This window comes from Teleopsis dalmanni, chromosome 1 (genome assembly GCF_002237135.1).
Source record: "Teleopsis dalmanni isolate 2A chromosome 1, ASM223713v2, whole genome shotgun sequence".
Lineage (NCBI taxonomy): Eukaryota > Metazoa > Arthropoda > Insecta > Diptera > Diopsidae > Teleopsis > Teleopsis dalmanni.
In genome coordinates this window covers 55,125,924-55,146,637 of record NC_051846.1, presented here as the reverse complement: position 1 = coordinate 55,146,637, position 20,714 = coordinate 55,125,924, and the positions used below count along the sequence as shown (strand labels likewise).

The following is a 20,714-nucleotide window of genomic DNA, read 5'->3' as shown; positions in this document are numbered from 1 at the left end:
GCATTCCTTAAACAGCGTTCTAGAAAACTGAAACAGTTGACAGAAATGCGAGCACAAATGGAATAATGAGTTATTAAATTAGAAGGTATACGAAATAAAAGAACAGGAGATGAATGATGACTTTAGACTAAAGTCGAAATATTCGTCAAATAAAAATTATTGTAAAATAAATCATCGTTTCTCTTTCTTTGTTTTTAACAACAGTAAAAAATTTAACCAATTATTCCGCAAAAACACTTTTAAGATCATTTATATTTAAAATCAATAAATATTTAAGAAATGTTCTTTAGTTAAAGACATTCCAGAATGTCACAAGAGCGCAAGACACATAGTAAATGGCATAGCAAAAGAACATGTAGTTCGTAAAAAAATGATCATGTTATGGAATTAATTATATTAATTAATTAATTAGTATTAATCGTAATATTAATCGTTTATCGTAAAAAAAATAAAACGGTTTTAACTGCAGGTGTTCTAAAAATTCTAAGCGCGGTTCTAGTTCAATTCAAAACACTTCAGTTTCCTTTACCTCTTTACAATGCTAAATTACAATGGTAATCAATGAATATATGTGGATAGATATAAATATAAAATGGTGATTCTTTTCCTATACACATTTTCTTACAGAATATTAGTCATGTTTTCAATAATGCAACTATTAGTTTCTTTAAACATAAAAGTGTTCTACAACGGAACAACCTGGTTAATGTGTATACTACAGTGCTTTATTATATGCACTGTGATTATATAAATTACGGATGCTGATCCGATGACAGACATTATTTTAGCCCTGTCATATACCATCCATGTAACATTGTGCTATTAGGTCACTTATTGTTATCTTTATCTTACTATAACATATATTAATAAATTTTACTTTTAATAAACTTTTATGTAATTCTATTTCGCATCGATCCGCTTTATAATATAAAATAAAAACATCCACATTTTTTGATTCTATATCTTTTCCTATTTCTACCCATTCAAAAGGCCATCGGTTACTCAAAAGGTTACACATATTTTGATTCATTTATAACTACTTTCTAGTAAGAAACTGCCTACCCACCCTCATGGCGTATTACAATTGAGCTCAGTTAAATTTATTAGATAAATGTTATAAAGATATAGTAAATTTATTATATATATTATCCTTCAAATTACCTCTATATAGGTATTAGACCTTTAGGCTTGTGACATTGATTATTTAGTGTTCAGTGACTGAAATGTGTTTTTTGTCAGGTTTATTTTAGTGGATTCAAGGTTCAAATGTGATGATTTCTATCTACCAAAAAAATAACAATACTAGAATAATACTAGTATATATATAAAATTTAATAAACAAGGTGAATTCCAAAATAAAAAGGACATTTTAAAAGAAGGATATTTGTAGTTAACCAATAATACTTAATTCTGTTCAAAAAAAGGGATTTTTTTTAACAGATACTTGTTGTATGATATATTCTTCATTATTAGACTATCAAAATTTCATAAAATTAAAACAATATATACATAAAGAATTTATCTTACTGACATACAAATTGAAAACAAATGGCCTTACCAGAAATACCTATTAGCTTAGACTTCATACACAATAAAGTGAGGTGGAACTGTTGCTACTGTAAAAATGTAGAAGTCAGAGTTTTGTTAAACGAAGAAAAGTTCAAATGAATTTTACTAACATTTGCTATTTTATATAACTTTATTACAAAACTATCGTACATATACTGCTGGACCTCAATCAATTGGCGGGACATGCTTTTAAGATACAAATAACCAATAGTTATGAATGCGAGATATATAGACAGCTGGAGAAAAAGAGTTTTAAACATCTTATATACGCTTAAAATGTTGGGGGTATACAATTTTAGAAATTTCAGTCTTTAGAAGGAGACTGTGAATGTTACAAGTACTAGTAACATTCACAAAATGTAGTTGATATCCTACAGCTCTTGGTCTTTCTGATATCGATAAGAACTAAAAGGACTCTATGTGGTTTATTGGAATCCAGATTAAACCGAAAATTGCGATTTTAGTCAAAGTATACATTCAATGAAATATATTAAAGAGAAAAAGGTGTTTAATGTTGTTGTTTAGATCAGTCCTTGATTTCTCTTAATATGAGTAATTTCCCTTATTAAATAGTATGTACTCATGTACATCTCGTTATACTTAAAATAAGTCTTTTACATTAGAAAAGCGAATTAGATTACCTGTTCATATATTTTTCGACACATACTTTTACATATTTATAAGCATTTTTTTTATTGAAATCTAAATAATCTTAATATTGGATATATTGAACCCAAGTACTGCTATACATCCTATTGATTCTAAGCGTCTATCTGATGTCGGTTATAACTAATAGGTCTCTCTGTGGTTTATTGGCATCCAATTTAATTAAATATCGCGATTTTAACCAAAATATACAATCAATGGAACATATTTTAAGAAAAAAAAAGGCATTTAAAAATGTTGTTTAGATCAGTTCTCCAACTTCTCTTTATATGAGTAAGTTTCCTTATAAATAGTATGTATTCAAGTACTACTCGTAATACCTAAAATAAGCCTTTTATATTAAATAAACAAATTAGATTAACATTCGATATATACCTTTCAATATATATATACTTTTACATATTTGTGTAAGCATTTCTATTATCTAAATTTGAATAACCTTCAATCTAAGGTCCGCGATGTACCAAATAGGTTCCAATCGTCTGTTAGAAAACCATTAATGTAATTCACTAACAGTCTGAAAATATTTTCTTATTAATGTTTTTAATTCTTATTTTTTTTGTATTTTACATTCATTTAAGTATTAATTAGATAATTTTGAATATTGCACTTTTTGTGTTAAAAAATAGAACTCGTTTCTCTATCACAAAATACCAGTTTCGAAATATCAAAAATAATACAAAGCATTTTGTTGATATTCTGCTGAAAGAAATTTATTCCGCAGAATTGAGCGTTTATGTTGATAACTGAAATATATATAAGCCACATAAAATAGTAAACTAAATTATATTAAAGTTAGTACTTTAAAAGTGGTTCTTCAGTTAAGAACGAGAACCTCACATATTACGGAAGTTGTCGAGAAAATTTTTAAAATGCGTGCTGTATTATCGTTGTGTTTAACTCTATTCATTAAAATAGCTTTGTGCTCTCACTATGAAGGTTCGTCATAGTCCAATTTTATTGAACATCTAATTAAATTATTAGTTAATAAATAAAATTTCCTGCCTATTGAAGGAAAACTAATATTTAATGTTATTGAGAAAGTGTTTAAGTGTAATTCTGTGTAATAATAAGTATACAATATATATTTGCCAAGTCAAAATCCGTATTCGGTCTATTTAATTATAACGAGTATATTTTAAAACAAAACCTTAACTTTAAAGGTCAAAAACCTAGTAATTACCTACTCTTTTAATAAGTCCTTATAACCATTTATCGGGTTTCGGCATGACGTGGTTAGTGTTAAATTGACAGCTGATTTTGTTACGGGTGCCAAAATTTGTCCATAATCCCAACTGAAAGTCATGGGAATAGGACTTGTTTCTTTATATTAATAGCTCATAGCCCTATGGTTATAGCTAATTATCAAATAGAGCGATTCAATAATAGAGCGCTGTTCAATAACTTAAATTGGGTACCGAAGTTGAATGCGGTCAGAGAGTTTGTCATGTTTATTTGTAATAAAACAGTTCTAAATCTAGCTTTTGGGATAGTGTCTATAAAACATATTAACTGGGTTATCTTTAAAAGTGGGTGTACGGTTTAATGTAATCAATTTACTTTTTGCAATTTATTTTCAACATCATTGATATAAGTGATATTCACATCTATTCGGTAAATCGGTAAAATGATAAAAATTTATGTATATTTGTTTCGATGATATTATACTTTTACCGATTTAACGAATTAACGAGGCATAAGATCTGATCATTTTTCGATAATTTATAATACATAAACTGATTCTTTTTGTTGTGAAGAGTTGTACAAAAATTAAATTTTATTTAAAGTTAAAATAATAAATAAAAACTTTTTTATAGATATAAAAAATGAAATAACAGATCAAGTCAAATTCAAATTTACAAATAATTTAAAAATATTTTTTTTGTCATTTTCTTCTTTTTATATATACAAACAAAACAAACAAAAACGGAATCAGCTGTTCTGGCAGTTTTATTATTAAAAATGGTTGTTAAAATGCTTGTTATTTAATCATTTTATCGAATTTCAATTTACCGAGCCACTTTTAAATTAAAAATAGGTTCCCCGATATTTGTCATTTAATCGCTTTACCGAATACAGAAGTTCTCAAACAACGTCTGAACACTCCTATATATGTTAATTAAAAAATCCAGCTCTCTTCATCTATTTAACTGTGTCTTTAAAGACTTGTTCTGGAGAATATTAAGAAATTAAATTATAGAAGAAAATAAATATTTATATACATGTATATACATATATATCAATATATATATATATATATATATATATATATATTTATTAAAGAAAAGTATATAGGTACATCTAAATAGGAACATTATTTAGATGTGTTTTTTCATGGCAAATCAAGAGAATTAGACGTATCTATATTTTATTATGTAGTTCCGTTGTAAATAGAATGTTCTTAGCACTATATTCCTTTAACCAATTTGTAGTTTTAATATTTTGGAAATCAATTTTTTTACGTTACAAGTTTTAATTTTTGGACATAAATTTTTTTGGGTCATTTGAATTGGATTTGGGAAAAAAAAAAAATAAATAAACACGTAAATTTACAGGAAAATGAGAATAATTCGGGAATATCTCTTCGATTTTATTCTTATTAAGAATTTTGTTGCTAGAAAATTTTTAAATAAAATTATATAAATCAATAAAAATTTTATAAAATAGTAATAATAATAATAAATAAATAACATTTTTTAAATATTTAAAACAAAATACCTTATATTATATATGTTAAAATATTGGTTTATTATTAAAATGTTTTCTTTATAAAGAATTAATTTTAATCTTTTGGACATCAATCCATTTTAAATATATAAAATAATGCCCAATTTATATTGTTTTGAACTTACTTTTTGATTTCTAACATAATCGAAAGTGAGAGAGAGAGAGAGAGAGAGAGAGAGAAGTATTAAGAGTCAAAGCTTTATATACAATTTCATTACAATTTCCTCAGAATTTCACCCTTATTCCTCTTCCATTATTGCTTTTAGTTTTTTAAATGAACTATATATATTTTTTTAAATTTCATATGCTGTTGTACTCGATGTTAAGTTAAGTACCTTTAGGATCCCCTATAGCACTACATATAGATGTCATCATATGATTTGCATAATGCGTGGTAGTTTGATTTTAGTTGATTTCTTAAAATATAAATATGCTTAATCACAGTTGTCAAATCATATAATAGGTCATCGAGATTTATAAAGATGTTTTGGATAGTTTTTTATTCTATTTCATATATATATGTAAAAGGAATTTATAATTAAAAATGGAGCATCTATAGTCTGTTTAATTTATGTTCTAGAACAGGGCTGTCCAAAGTACAGCCCGCGGTTAATATTTGTGCTGCCCGCGACATATTTTTATTCTACTACAATTACACAAATTTTCTTTTGGTATATTGTTAAAACTACATTATTTTACTTTTATGGTATACCAAATAGATGAATTTAAATTGATAAATTAATAAAACTAAATTTAAAATTCTAACCGTTTTTAACAACTATGAACAAATGTATTTGTTTCTGCGGTCCTCCAATCTGTACAGTAACTTGTATTGGCTCGCGATCACATTTGGTCTGGACAGCCCTGTTCTAGACGCAAGCAAACGCTTTTGTTTAAAATATTTTTTCTAAACTATTAACGTTTGGAGTCATAACGTAAAATATATATTTCATTGCCTTAGAAAGGTGCAAGAAGTTAGAAAAAACAAGACCAAGACTACAAACCCTCTTTACTTATGCCTTGTTTTCACTATGTCATTTTAAATGACAATTATAATTGACTGGTGTGTCAAATGCGTTTTCATTCGCATTCTTGTCAATGCGAATATAACATCATATGACTACGCATTTTCATTATACTGACAATATTTGACTTTAAAAATGACATAGTGAAGACGAGGCATTAATATTAAGATGCTTTAAATAATTTTAGAATAAATAGACCTAATATATCGCTTCGATGTACCTAAAACAATTTATACATTATATTAACAGTATATATATTAATATGTTATATTATTCAATTTTTTATAGTAGAAAAATTTTTAATATATAATATTTACAGATGATTATAATGTTGACAGTGCTAAACAATTAAAATCGCCGAAATTTTGGATTGCAGACGGACAAAGAACTCTATACGAAAGGTTGAGAACATATAAAAATGAAAATGTTGCTAAAAATATTATATTCTTTCTTGGGGATGGTATGGGTGTTGCAACTGTGACGGCTAGCCGTATATTTGAAGCACAAATAAGGGGCAAAGTTGGTGAAAGAAATGAACTCTCTTTTGAACGATTTCCACATCTTGCTCTCTCAAAAGTAAGTAAAATGTTAATTAGAAATATAGTTCAGTATTTATGTTATTAACCATTTCACAGACCTATTGTACCGATCAACAAGTGGCGGATTCTGCTTGTAGTGCTACAGCATATCTTACTGGTGTTAAGGCAAATTATAATACAATCGGTGTTACTGCAAATGTGACATTAAATGATTGTGCAGCAGCACGTGATCCGATAAATCAATTAAGTTCCATTGCTCGTTGGGCAGCTGAGAGTGGTAAGGCTACTGGTATAGTAACAACAACACGTGTTACACATGCTAGTCCAGCTGGTACATATGCATATACATCGAATCGAGACTTTGAAAGCGATGCGGATGTTAAAAAAAAAAATTTAGATCCAGCGAAATGTGAAGATATTGCATCACAACTTGTTGGCTATGGTTCCATGAACGTTATATTAGGAGGGGGTTCATCTAAGTTCTTACCAACTTGCGCAAAGGATGGTATGGGTAACTCTGGTGAAAGATTAGATGGTAGGAATTTAATAGCAGAATGGGCCATGAGAAAGTATGGAAATGCAAAAGTTGTTTATAATAGAACAGATCTTCTAAATACGAATACTCAATATACTGACAATTTATTGGGATTGTTTAGCAAAAGTCATTTAGATTATCATTTGGATAACAATAAAAACGAGCCATCCCTTGAAGAAATGACAGAAACGGCGATCAATATATTAAGAAGAAATAAGAACGGTTTCTTCTTATTTGTTGAAGGTGGAAAAATTGATCTTGCACATCATCTTACTATGGCAGCAAAAGCATTAGACGAAACTGTAGAATTTCATAAGGCAATTAAAAAAGCAGAAACATTATTATACTCAGACGATACACTAATTATTGTTACTGCCGATCATAGTCACACCATGACCATAAGCGGTGATTCTAAAATTGATAACGGTATTCTGGCTCCAGCTACACAAAATAGTGATGTTGATAAACAACCTTATACATCACTTTCATATGCAAATGGACCAGTGGCCTCTGACTTTACCGAAGTGAAAGGAAACAAAGTTCAACGTGTTGATATAACTAAATTGAAAAATTTCGGTAATACTGAATTTCAAAATTTGATTATGATTTTTATTATTTTTCATTTACATATAAAGGTAAAGCAAATTTTCAATACCCACATTGTGTTCCGTTATCAGAGGAAAGCCATAGTGGCACCGATGTCGCAATTTATGCGAAAGGTATATTAATATATGAATAATAAATATAGAAATGCTTCTCTAAACATTTTCTTAAAGGTCCATGGTCTCATCTGTTTTCCGGAGTTATGGAACAAAGTGCAATACCAATATTGATGGCATATGCTGCTTGTATTGGACCGGGAATCCATGCATGTTCTTCTTCTGCTTCTTCTTATGCATCGTATGAATAAATATGAAATATTTGTAATTTAAGTATTAGTAACTTTTAAAACATTAATATAATATATAACATATTTAAAGTATATTAAATTTCTATAAAATGTAAAAATATATTTTATTTGAGGGATAAACAAATATGGGTATGGGCCGCTTTATTAGAATAAAGAATGCAGGGAATACATAATACATAACTGCAACCTGAAAGCATGTTTGCCAGGTTGACATCATTCAAGTTCTCACGAATTGAATTTTATATGACACTTAAGTGTTAATATTAGCAATCAGCTGATACAAAAAGAAAAACATAATTTTAGATTTTAAATTAAATCAAGAATCCATATGATTTTTTCATATTTATATTCCTAATTTAAATTTTTGCATTTTTGAAACATTTGTGAAAAAACCCCATTTGAGTCAAGTGTGATTTATACGATATAAAGTTATTCTGTAAAATATTACACAAAGTTATTCAGTTTGTGTAAACTATTTTTAATATAAAATTTGACACTTCATTTACCAAGCAGATAAATTTATATCAGGCATTTATCAGTTTAGATGAATACCCCTAATATGAAATGATATATTAGATATAGGATATGTTTAAGCTATCTTAATTAACGTATTTTACTTACCATCTTACTTTTGAGATTATTTCGATAACCCTGTAAGTTATAGTTATATTAGCTTGTTCGCTAAACTCTGAAACTTTAAGTATAAATACAATCATTTCGTCAGATAATATGAATACTATATATGGTATGGTAAGAGTCAAATCAATATTCTAATATTTTTACTTGTAATAAGTAATTGTAATTGAACTCATATTTTTAAATCGAACAAATTATTATCAACATATACTAGCTCAGTAACGAAAAGTAACTCTGGGACGTTAATCCGGTCGATTCTAAAACATTATCCATACATTTCTTCATACCATTAACATTAGTAAGATTCAATATCGAAAATAACTATCATCTTATAACTATAACTATCAAATAACTATCATAATGTTTCGAATTATCTTACTGAAAAGTAACAACGCTTTCACTATGCTTTCACGTGATAACTTAAGAAATTAAAAACGCATTTCACGACTGTCCTAACATTCTAATTTTGATATAACATTAGCTAAGGAATGTTGAAAAAGGAAGAAAAGTGATTATCTCTTTCTTTCAAATAGAATATTTGATTTAAAGTTTCAATTTAAAGTAATAAGAAAATCTTTTATTTAATTGATTACATTAAGTGCTAAAACTGATATATTTGTATGTCTACAATATGCATGACTGGTGGAGATTCAATAGAAATTGTAAGCATAGTTTTGAAATTTATATGATTTTTAAATGTATTATATTACAAAGACATTATGACCGTGTGCGAGTTCAAGTAAATTGATGGTTAAGTGAGGAAAACAGTAAATTACGTCGGTATATTAGCGAATGTTGGTATTTACCACAATTTCACGTAGGGTAAATTAGATAAAAATTAGGTAAATTAGGTGTTACCATTGTGTAAATTTTATAAGATGTTTAATAAATACATAAATAAATTTGAAAACTTTTAATCAAAAATAATAAATAAGTGCAATAAATAAATAAATAATTAATTTACATAAGTACAGTGCAAAAAATCCATTGGAAATTTCAATTTACTTTACCTTACATTATATATTTGATTTAATTATGGTACAAAATATATATATATATTTTATGCTATATGCTGACGATTAGCATAAATCATCAATTTTATTAAAAGAATTTTATAATTAATGTTTTGAACTATTAATAATTATAGTTTTATATTTATATAAATAATTATAGTTTTATAATTATATAAATAATTTTAGTTTTATAATTATTAAGGTATGTAACTGTAGGACTATTGTTATTACTATTGTTATTATAAAATTACAATATTATAAATTAAATTATAACTAATTTTTTCTGAGTGTATAGAGCAAAACAAAGAGAATAACTGCGCATCATTCCTTTCGTCCAAAGTTAGTATTTTATTTCTGCGTAATTAAATACGCTTAGGTGGCAATATTGTCATATGACATGTAAGTATGGTTATCACTCTCACACTTGATGCTTTAAAAAATTAGTAATCGTGACTGAAAAATTACGTGAGGCTCCAATTTATTAAAAATTAAACAGAATTGTAACAAATACCATAATTTTTTTATATGTAGTAAGCGTTTAAGGATAGAGCACAGAATATGCGTTATGTGTGAAATATTTGCGTATGTTATTTTGAACGGTATTGGTTAAAAAATAGTATTTTAATTTCACTGATAAGAGTGCGGTGCCTTCAACTGAGCGACCGACAACACATTCACCTCGCTGCACTACGCTATATGGCAATTTTCTAAAATTAAAAACAAAATATGGTGAATGTGCTAAAAAGATAGCAAATGATAGACGTTTAGGTTTTAAAACAAAACACATATACATATATGTGTTAAATGTATCCGATATATAATATATTCGTAACAAATATTTTAAGAAAAACAAAAAACGTGTGTAAACACAACTTTGAAAATGTCCCGCTTACAAACGCCAGGGGATAGAAGTATCTCAGCTGAAACTAGAGAATTTGAGGACTTTGATACAAATGAATTTATCACTGAATTCTTTGGTACATCATTGGAACGACAAGTGGCGCAATTAGATGGACCAGCTACAACTGTTACACATCATGTGCACAGCAGGGATCATTATTCTGAAAATGAGGCGCATCGAATTGGAAATATGACAAGAAAGATTAATTCACGTTCTGGTGTATACGATGCGTTTATTGGCAATGCCGAAAATGATCCACCTACTGTGTTTCATACAGCCACAAATACAATAGATCATTCCGATCTGATGCCGTTTCTAAAAGATGTTGGGTTGGGTCCAAAACACATAAGATCACAATCTAATATATCTGCATCACATACGGAAAGTGAATTGCCAGATAATGTGACGATTGACGGTGAAGGACCATTCGAAATTATAGATGTCTTTGATTCAGAAGTTGATGCAAAGGAAACAGATACCATGACCAATGTGCCTACAATATCTACAACAAATAATAATAATTTTATTACAGTAAAATCGTATAGCGATGAAGAGCGTATTGCGATGGCACAAATGGCAACTTTAACGCATCTATTGCATCCTGAAAAGGATGGTTTTGATGGATCCCTGGAATGGAGTGGTGATGAGATAATTGAACATTCACCATACTCAAACACAGGTTCCTCAAAATCTGAACATTTGCTAGAAGTAGAAGCAGTTTCCCCAGAAACTCTTTCAGAATATAATCACAAATCAGATTCAGAACCTGAGATTGAACAAGAACATGAAACAGAGCAAGAACATGAAACTGAACAGGAACATGAACATGAAACGGAACAAGAATTTGATACTAATATGCAATCTTCTTCAAAAATATTTGCAACAACAACAATAACTACATTAAGAGCAGTGCCGGAAGTAACAGAACCAACAAGCTTTACAGATATATCTTTAGTATCTCCTATGAGAAGTTCAGAGACATCTGTAAATGATGAAGATAGTGTTGATCCAATTCAGCTGGATACACAACCAATGGAGGTACCGGAGGATGTACCTGAAGAAGTACCAGAAGAAGTACAAGAAGAGATACCAGAGGAGGTCTCAGAAGAGTACGAAACTGAATTACCAGAAACAAATATGTATAATATAGATGATATAAGTAGTTCTAGTTCGGGAAAATTAATAGTGGATGAAGATAGATGTGAGGAATTTTTAAAAGCAGTAACCATGCATTCTGGTAATTAAGAAAATTATTTTACATTATTTTTAAATGAATTACAAATGGAAATTGTTTTAGTTAATAATTACTTTTTATTTATTATATGTTTAATTTCAGAAAAACGAATTATAAAACCAAAAATAATTTGGGACCCCACTTCTAGTACAATATCAACTCAATCAACTAAATCAAGTCGTTTAAGTTTCTCGAAGGAAACAAAGCAAATATCTAATGTAGCAGAAGATAAAGAAATTAAAGGAAATATTAGTGACCACAAGATACAAGAATTGCAAAAGGAAAACGATCCGCTTTTAGAAATAAATACAAATTCCTCCTCAAAAAGTGATGTGCGTGGTCGAACTGAAGAAGGACAAATAGTAAGTAGAAGAAAGCGAAGATTAATGACCCCGGTTTACAATGGACATAGTCTTATTAAAAGAAGAGCACAGGAAGTGGATCCTTTATTGGATCACGAGTTTAAAGTAAGTAACACAGCTACTGATGAATGTGATCATTTATCAAAATGTAGCAATGAGGAGGAACAAAGTATTTCAATAAACAACATTAAATCGGAAGAACTGTGTAATACAGAGAATAATGCTGAGTCTATAGAAACTGAAAATATTATTATGACAGAAACGAAAAAAGAGAGACATCGTAAACCGCAAAAACGTAGAAAAATTTCAAATTCGGTTAATAATAATTCAGAGTTGGATACGATCGAGGAAAATAATTTGGATAATAAAAATTTAATTAAAATTAGTTCACCCTTATCGGCTTCTGAAGTAGGAAGCAAAGCAAAAGGTGAGTGTGGCGTCGAGAAAGATCAAGATAAAAATAAACAAGAGCAAAATGAATCACAAGTGAATACCAGTGTTGAAGAAGAGTTCATTCAAATAAAAGATGTTACTAATTGTTCAGAGAGCAACACCACAAATGTATTGGAACAGAGTAATATTGCTAATGTAATTAGAACTCAAAATTACAGTGATATTTCTGATGACGATTGCAATATAACAGATGAAAAGAATATAACAGAAAATGCAATTGATCTAAACGTCACACAGAATGATAAGCAATCATCGGAAAATTTAGAAGAAAGTAGTAATGTTTCAGTTAATACAAGTGATCTAGAAAAAGCAGATCAAGATTCGCCAGAGGGTAATCAAACAAAAGATGAGAAACTTCGAGTTTCGGTGAATAAAACACCTGAACCTGTAGATGAGAAATCTGTGGAAATTAGTACAACTAATGACACTGAAGACACATTAGAAATAGAACAAAATCCTCAAATGCCTAGCAAAACTTCGGAAAAGGTGAGTTTTAATTTAGATATATAAATTATATATAATCATTTTGATCTGTTTTAGAATGATTTTAAATCTTCAAATGAATCCGTTCAGACTGTAGAAGTACCTTCCTTAAGGATTAAACGCGGTCCCAAATCAAAAGTAGCATCTAATTGGGAACATGTTTATAAACAAAAAGCCGACGATGATTCTCTGATAGTACGTCGGCGTTCTAATAGTTCTTACTCCAGTACCACTTCAAATAATTTAAGTTTAGATATCTCAGATACGCCGAATGATAATGATATAAATTCGGCCAGTACTACCTCTATATCTGAAAATTCTTTAGTTATAAGTTCTTCACCTGCCACAGCCACCTCAATAAAATCGACTCCTGTAAGTAAAGCAATAACGAAAAATAATAAAACCGCGAAATCGAATATAACAAATGAAACATCAGAAACATCAGAAACCGAGGCACAAACGACAACAAATGTAAAAACAATAAAATCAAATAGAACTAAAAAACGCGTCGTTATCGTGGAACCGGCTCCAAGTACAGATCAAAATTCAGCTGTAAATGAAGATAATTCATTTGAATTTACAAAACCAGAAACAAGAATAAACAAAAAACCTGGTCGTCGAAGAAAGAATGCGGTTCTTACTCCAGAAGTCACACCGACAACAACAGCAACCCCGGCTTTGGCATCTCCAGTTTCGGCAGAAACAACAAAAGTTCGAAAGAAACCAGGACCTAAAAAACGTAAAAATGGAACTAATGTCCCTTTGGCTGATATAAAGAATGTAAAAAGTCCCGCTAAAACAAAAGATGGTGAAAATAATACAAGTGAAGTGAAGCCTGTTGGCTCAAAGGATGCTGCAGCAAAAGAATTGCAAAATGAAACATCGGAAGAAGTGAAAAATTCAGCAGCAAAAAAAGATATAACTAAAGATGGAGTAAAAAATACGCCTAAAGTTTTATCGAAAGAAACGCCTAAAGAAACACCTAAAGCTAAAGTAGATCCACCGGTAACAAAAGTGGATACACCAACTGTAGCAAAGAAGGGAAGAGAAGCAAAACCACCAGTAATACCTCATGATGTCGTTGTAAAAAAATCAAGTAATGTGGCACAAATTATATTTAGTACCCATAAGGCAAGACAACCCCATACGTTTACGCCACAGGTATAGTTACTGTGTATTCCATTAATTAATGCTGTACGCATTGTCTTCAATCAACAATCATAAATGCCTCCCGTTTTATTTTAGATGATGGCTAAGCTGGTAGAAATATTAAAAGAGCTAAGTGTGGATAAACAGTGTAATGTCGTGTTATTGCTTTCAAACGGTCCGAATTTTTGCCATGGAGTAGATTTTACTGACCTGGCACATCCTGTTTTAGAAAAACGCCGTCAAGCGGCGCATGTTTTAGCGAAAGCAACAAAGTAATTTATTTGTTTGCACAGCTAATTTTTGTGCTAACTATATATAATTCCCATTATAGAAATTTAGAATTAATTTAAATAATTATTATTACAGAGATTATTTGTACGCGTTACTCACATTTCCCAAACCAATTATTGCCGGTGTTTGTGGATCTAATGTTGGTTTAGGTGTGACACAACTGCCATTGTTTGATGTTGTTGTTGGCACTGATAAAGCTACTTATGAAACTCCATATGCCAAAATTGGACAGTTACCTGAAGGTTATTGCATTTGGAATAACTTACCCAAAATCAGGGGAACATATGTGAGTATATGAAAATACTTTTATAATTAATTATTTGATATGTATATGTGATTATATAGAAAACCAAATTATTCTGGCTTTGTGATAAACTACACTCTACTGAGTCTGTTATATCGGGTTTGCTTAGTAAATTGTCATCCACAACCAATCTGAATGAAGTTGCTTTAGAAGAAGCTAAGAAAATAGCTGCATTCTCACCAGAGGTAAGAATAATTATGAAATATATTTTTATTATTTTAATTATTTGCTTATGAAACTCATTGAACATTTGTATCCAACATCCAACTTAAAATGATAATATATACATTTTTGATAGTTTACATAGAGTGGGGCAATATAGCTAAATAAACTGGCTTTTTATTTTAGTTTAATAGTTCAACTAAAATAGTTTATAGTAGTTCAAAGATTATTACACTTTTATTATTAATTTTATTCAAATTATAAGTACTATATAGACCTGGTTTGGCTTTTTAACTTTATTTCAAGATATATTGAAATGAAAAACTTCATTATATTACATTATGTACTTCGTATATATATAAATATATATATATTTCTTATTTTGTTAAAAATTTTTGTAATTTTTTTAGTTTTTATTTTAAACAATATATGCATGTGTATATTCTTTAATATTAAATTATTTTATTATTACATTAAACTATTGTTTAAAATAAAAAATTAAATAAATTACAATTATTTTTTATCAAAAGTTTCACATTATTGACCAATTAGCCTGATATAAAAAAATACATACATTTTTTTTTATAAGAACATTTATCTTGCCGATCAATCAGAGTGGACACTGTCTAAACTCACTGTTTAGTTGCAAAATGGTTTAGTTTCAGAAGGAGATTTTTTTGTTTCATATTGGATGAGGAATACCTATTTTTAATATTCACTGAAATAAACATTGTCAAAGAGTCGCATAAAAAAAAAAATTGCTTTAAAAGTATATTTTTTTATTTCATTAAATAACCTTTAGTTGGAACCCTAACAAGTGTTTGAATTTAAACTAGTTTGGAAATAATGGTGGTTCAAAATGTATTTTTTCAAACATTTTTGGGCAATTATGCTTTTGTAGTTTTTTTTTCACACATATCAATTGAAAGCATTATTTTTACAATATATATGATACATATATACATATATATGTTAACTGTGATGAGGACTAACAATAGAATCAGAAATAGGTACTTGTTTTATTTTAAATTATGTCTGTTAATCTTTGATACTTTAATATTCAACATAATAAAGCATTTTATCTGTTTCTTAAATAGATAAAAATATTTTATATTTATAATATGAATTTCTATAAAAATTCATAATTCTAACGGCACATTTATTATTGACTTGTGAAGTTATTCCTGCACCTTCTGCTACGTCTTCATCACTATTACTGATATTATTAATTCTGGGTGCTGATGATGACGAAAAAAAACATGTTTCTCAATACAAGGAATTGTTGTGATAGAGGGGTATTTTGAATAGTAGTAAATTACAAAAACAAAAATTTTTCTTATTTATTAATTAATTAAATTTTTGCCTGACTATACAGCAGTCTTAAGTAATACCAAATCCCCATCAGCAGTGGTTTCTTATATTTAATTATTCGTAAATAAATTTTTGAGACTACATGGGGTCTACTCGGTACAGCTGACCGACCATACAGGCTAAAATTTAATTAATAAATAAATATTAAAAAATTTTCTTGTGATGTACTATTCTCCAAAATACCTCCATACTAAGGCAAATAATCTTATTATTATGAATATGAGTATTATTATTGTTGCTTTGTTTTATTTTTTTTATGTGTATAACATTTAATATGTAATTAACTAAGTTAAATTATTTTTATTTAAAATTTAAAAATTGTTTTAATTTAATTTTAACATTTAAAAATATGTGACAAACAAAAATAAACAGTTTCATCCACAACAAGATTCAAACTTTAGTATTAAACATTTAAGCCTTAGCCACTACCATTACTACTAACTGTCAGATAAATAATATTACTGGCCTTGGCTAGTAATATACTGGACTGGCTGGCCTTGTATATAAATATACAAAGCCAGCATTTTTTTATAAATTTTTTTGTAAATTTTTTTAATTATTTCTTAATTATTTACAATGGATTGATTTATATTACATATATATATTATATTATATTTATATTGGATATATTTATATTAGATTTTTTGGGGGCTATTAGGTCAATTTTTTTTACTAACGTAACATATTGTTTGGTTTTAATTATAAATTTATTTAATTTAATAACACGTTCAATATATCAATCATCTTCAATGATCATTTTCACAAACTTACAAGTTTAATATATATAAAAATACAAGTTAACTAAAACAAACATTAAATTAAAACAATTAATTAAACGGCAATTGTGAACCTATGACAATAATTTAATTGAAAAATAAATAGAATTCTTATATTAAATTCTTATCAAATTTTATATCAATTTTCAATATATGTCTTAAACAGATAGCTTTTTTAATGTGTCTTAAAAGATGATAAAATATGGCAACCCCGTATTAGTTTCAATTGAAGCATAAACCAACAAGAAAACGAAATATTCGGGTGGGTCATTTATTCCCTTTTCTAAACATTCTGCATTGTATTAGTACCTCATATAGTAGCAAAACTTAAGATTTGTTTACACGATATAAGGGACTGTAAAAATACAGATTGTACTGTATAATATATTTAGTTAATATATTAAAGGGATACCTTTTTTAATGTGTCTTAAAAGGTGATAAAATATGGAAACACCGTATTCGTTTTGATTGAAGCATAAACCAACAAGAAAACGAAATATTCGGGTGGGTCATTCATTCCCTTTTCTAAACATTCTGCATTGTATTGGTACCTCATATAGTAGCAAAACTTAAGATTTGTTTACACGATATAAGGGACTGTACTGTATAATATATTAACTAAATTGCATTTAAATTTACAAAATTTGTTTAATTTGTTAAATTAACTATAACGAAAGCCAGCTTTTAATGGAAGTATACAGTCAAATACTCATAATCAGTGATCTTTGAAAAAAATCGTTAGACTACAAGTAACAGGTTGAGAACTTTGAACCTGTCAAATTAGAGATATGACAGTGTATAGGCAAATTTAAAATTTTTTACATATTTTTTAAAAATTTACATATTTTTTCTAATTTTAAAAAGATAACCAAAGCACTTGTGCTTTTTAATTAGAACAAGATAATGAGATCGCTTTTAATTATTAAAATTCTGTACAAGCATTACAATTAATTGTGAAACAAATCTTGAAATTATTATTCTTAGTTACTTGTTTTTGTATTCTTTAGAAGCAATAATTTTCTTCAACACCTTTTTTTTCCATTATTTTAAAGCCAAAAGGTCATATAAATTGATAAAATTACTTTCAGCCCAAGCTATAACGTTATTATAAGCATTAACAGCCTTAGATGAATTAATTATAATTATTTGTAAGTACTTCTGATCTTTGTTTTGGGATTTAGCATTACACTTTTCATATTCGAGTGCTGATTTGCTCAAAATGTTCTCGTTCCACTAAGTTCTTCTGCTTACACAGAATTGGACTGTCAGCTAAATTAGTCAAAGTTTGGTACAATTACATTTAATATAATCCAAAACTCGCTTATCTCCAACTCAGTTTCGTCACAATATGCTTCAAGTCAGATTGAAGCGATGACATCAAACTCTTTCTAATAATCGCAACGGCAAGAGAATTGTGTATATTAAAAATTTTATATTAATTTAATGAATATAAAACTTTAATAACGAATCCCCTATGAGAAGACAAGTACTTAACAGTGTGTACCTGAATTTAGTTATAGATGTTAGACGTCAGGCAAGAAACGATGAACGTACTTTCATAAATAATTTAGTTTCGGAAATTGATGCAGCTTTTGTGCGCGGTTATATGAAAGCTGTTTTTGATCTCATAAAGAAACTTTCATATAACAAGTACAGTAACAACATGCCCATCAAAGATAAGTTAGGCAAGGTTCTAACAACAGAATAAATCCCTGACCCAACTATCAGACAATATCTCAGGCGTTGATATGATTGCATCGGCTATCTTCCCACCAACTCGGCCTTTAAGAAGTATAACTACAAATCCCCTTAGCATAGAAAAAATTATGCAAGCTATAACGCAATTAAATAAATTTGAAGTCTGCAGGAACTGATAATATTCTAGGGAAATCTTTCAAAGTAGGTGTGAATGCTGTGGCTGACATCCTAATGAATTTGTTCAAAGAGATTTGGCGTACTGAAGAAGTACCTGAAGAGTAGAAACAAAGCCTTATAATTAAGATACCAAAAAAGGGCGACAAAAAGGACTGTAACAATTTGAGAGGAATAACTTGATGGCTGCAGCGTGCAAACCTTTAATAAAATACTGTTAATAAATAAAAATTGTATTCTTTGGACACTAGATCAAAAATTACGGAAAGAAAGAATAAGCTCTAATCGCTCCTGCCTTGATTACATCAACAGTTTGCGACTTATAATAGAACAATGCAACGAATTTAATAGTTCGCTTTATCTTTCATTCATAGATTTTGAAAGTTTTTGATTCTCTCGATAAGAAATCTATATGGGTAGCACTAAGAAGCTTAGGATGCTGTTCTCAAAAAAGTGACGTATTAAAAGAGATGGATAGTTTGGAAAGTTGACTTCAAAATCTCCACTACGCATAGCACATAGTGCTTGTCTTTTCGCAAAGAGAACATTTACAAGCAAAAATCAACGATCTAGTAAAAATCGCGGCTAAAAATACGTGCTAATGTTGTTCTTTTTATTTGACACTACAGTCCAGTGTGACCCTTCCTCACGATCTGCCTCCATCTGTCGCGATCTTCTGCTACTCTCTTCCAGTTTAGTACTCCAATCTTTCTTGCATCATCATACACGTTCTCATCCCATTCTGTTCTAGGCCAACCTCTGTGCCTGGAAATTTATTTCCAATTGCTATAACTCATAACTTGTAACCTCTGGGTTCCAGTTGCTCAAAGTACAAAAAAAATCTCTGAAACGTTCTAACATTTCTTTTTTTAATTGGGTTTAACTATTTTAGATTTATATTGAATAACAAAATTTTATAATTGATTATAAATGTATTAATAATAATTTTTTTTTTTGCAGATGTATATTGCCATGAAAAAAACTGTTGTTCTTAATAATTTAAATGCTGTTGGGACGCAATTGGACGCTGAATTTGAAACGATCATTGAGCAATGGTGTTCAAACAAATGTTCTGAAAGCTTTAGGAAATATATACAAACGGGTCATTTTTGAGAAAATCACTTTTATCTGCTGGCAAAACAAAGGTGTGAGAGAGAAACCAATGATTTTTGTAACATATAAGGCCGTGAAACGGATAACCCAAAACATTTTTTGACTTTCATTTCGTTCAAACTCCATAAAATTCTATATATATATATATATGTATACATATAGCATATCTTAACATATAAGTATATCTATACGTACGTAACATATATATAACTAAAACTATGTGGAATTTGAATTTAAAAGTCTAAAAGTATTTACATCTAAAATAAAATATTATTGTATACATATGTATAGGGGAAATAAACATATATACATATAGTTATGATATATATTTATAATTTATATATATATGATTTATATATATATGATTTATATATATATGATTTATATATATATATGACTTATATATATATATGACTTATATATATATGATTTATATATATATATGATTTATATATATATATGATTTATATATATATATGATTTATATATATATGTGATTTATATATATATATATATGATTTATACATATATATGATTTATATATATATATGATTTATATATATATATGACATATATGTATGATTTATATATATATGATTTATATATACATGTTTTATATATAT

At 28.3% G+C, this 20,714-nt stretch overlaps 2 protein-coding genes across 2 annotated transcripts; both read left to right on the top strand.

Annotated features, from left to right (window-relative positions):
* The first annotated feature begins 3,042 nt into the window (after positions 1-3,042).
* On the top strand, positions 3,043-7,992 carry LOC119669093 (membrane-bound alkaline phosphatase). Its single transcript, XM_038078868.1, has 5 exons — positions 3,043-3,174; positions 6,307-6,563; positions 6,623-7,637; positions 7,697-7,780; positions 7,838-7,992. The coding sequence occupies exons 1-5, from the start codon at positions 3,108-3,110 to the stop codon at positions 7,969-7,971; spliced, it is 1,557 nt and encodes a 518-aa protein (XP_037934796.1). The 5' UTR covers positions 3,043-3,107; the 3' UTR covers positions 7,972-7,992.
* Positions 7,993-10,030: 2,038 nt separating this feature from the next.
* LOC119669092 lies at positions 10,031-20,218 on the top strand. The gene is made up of 7 exons (XM_038078866.1): positions 10,031-11,758; positions 11,858-13,056; positions 13,111-14,214; positions 14,299-14,474; positions 14,569-14,779; positions 14,839-14,982; positions 19,939-20,218. The coding sequence occupies exons 1-7, from the start codon at positions 10,501-10,503 to the stop codon at positions 20,089-20,091; spliced, it is 4,245 nt and encodes a 1,414-aa protein (XP_037934794.1). The 5' UTR covers positions 10,031-10,500; the 3' UTR covers positions 20,092-20,218.
* Positions 20,219-20,714: the final 496 nt, after the last annotated feature.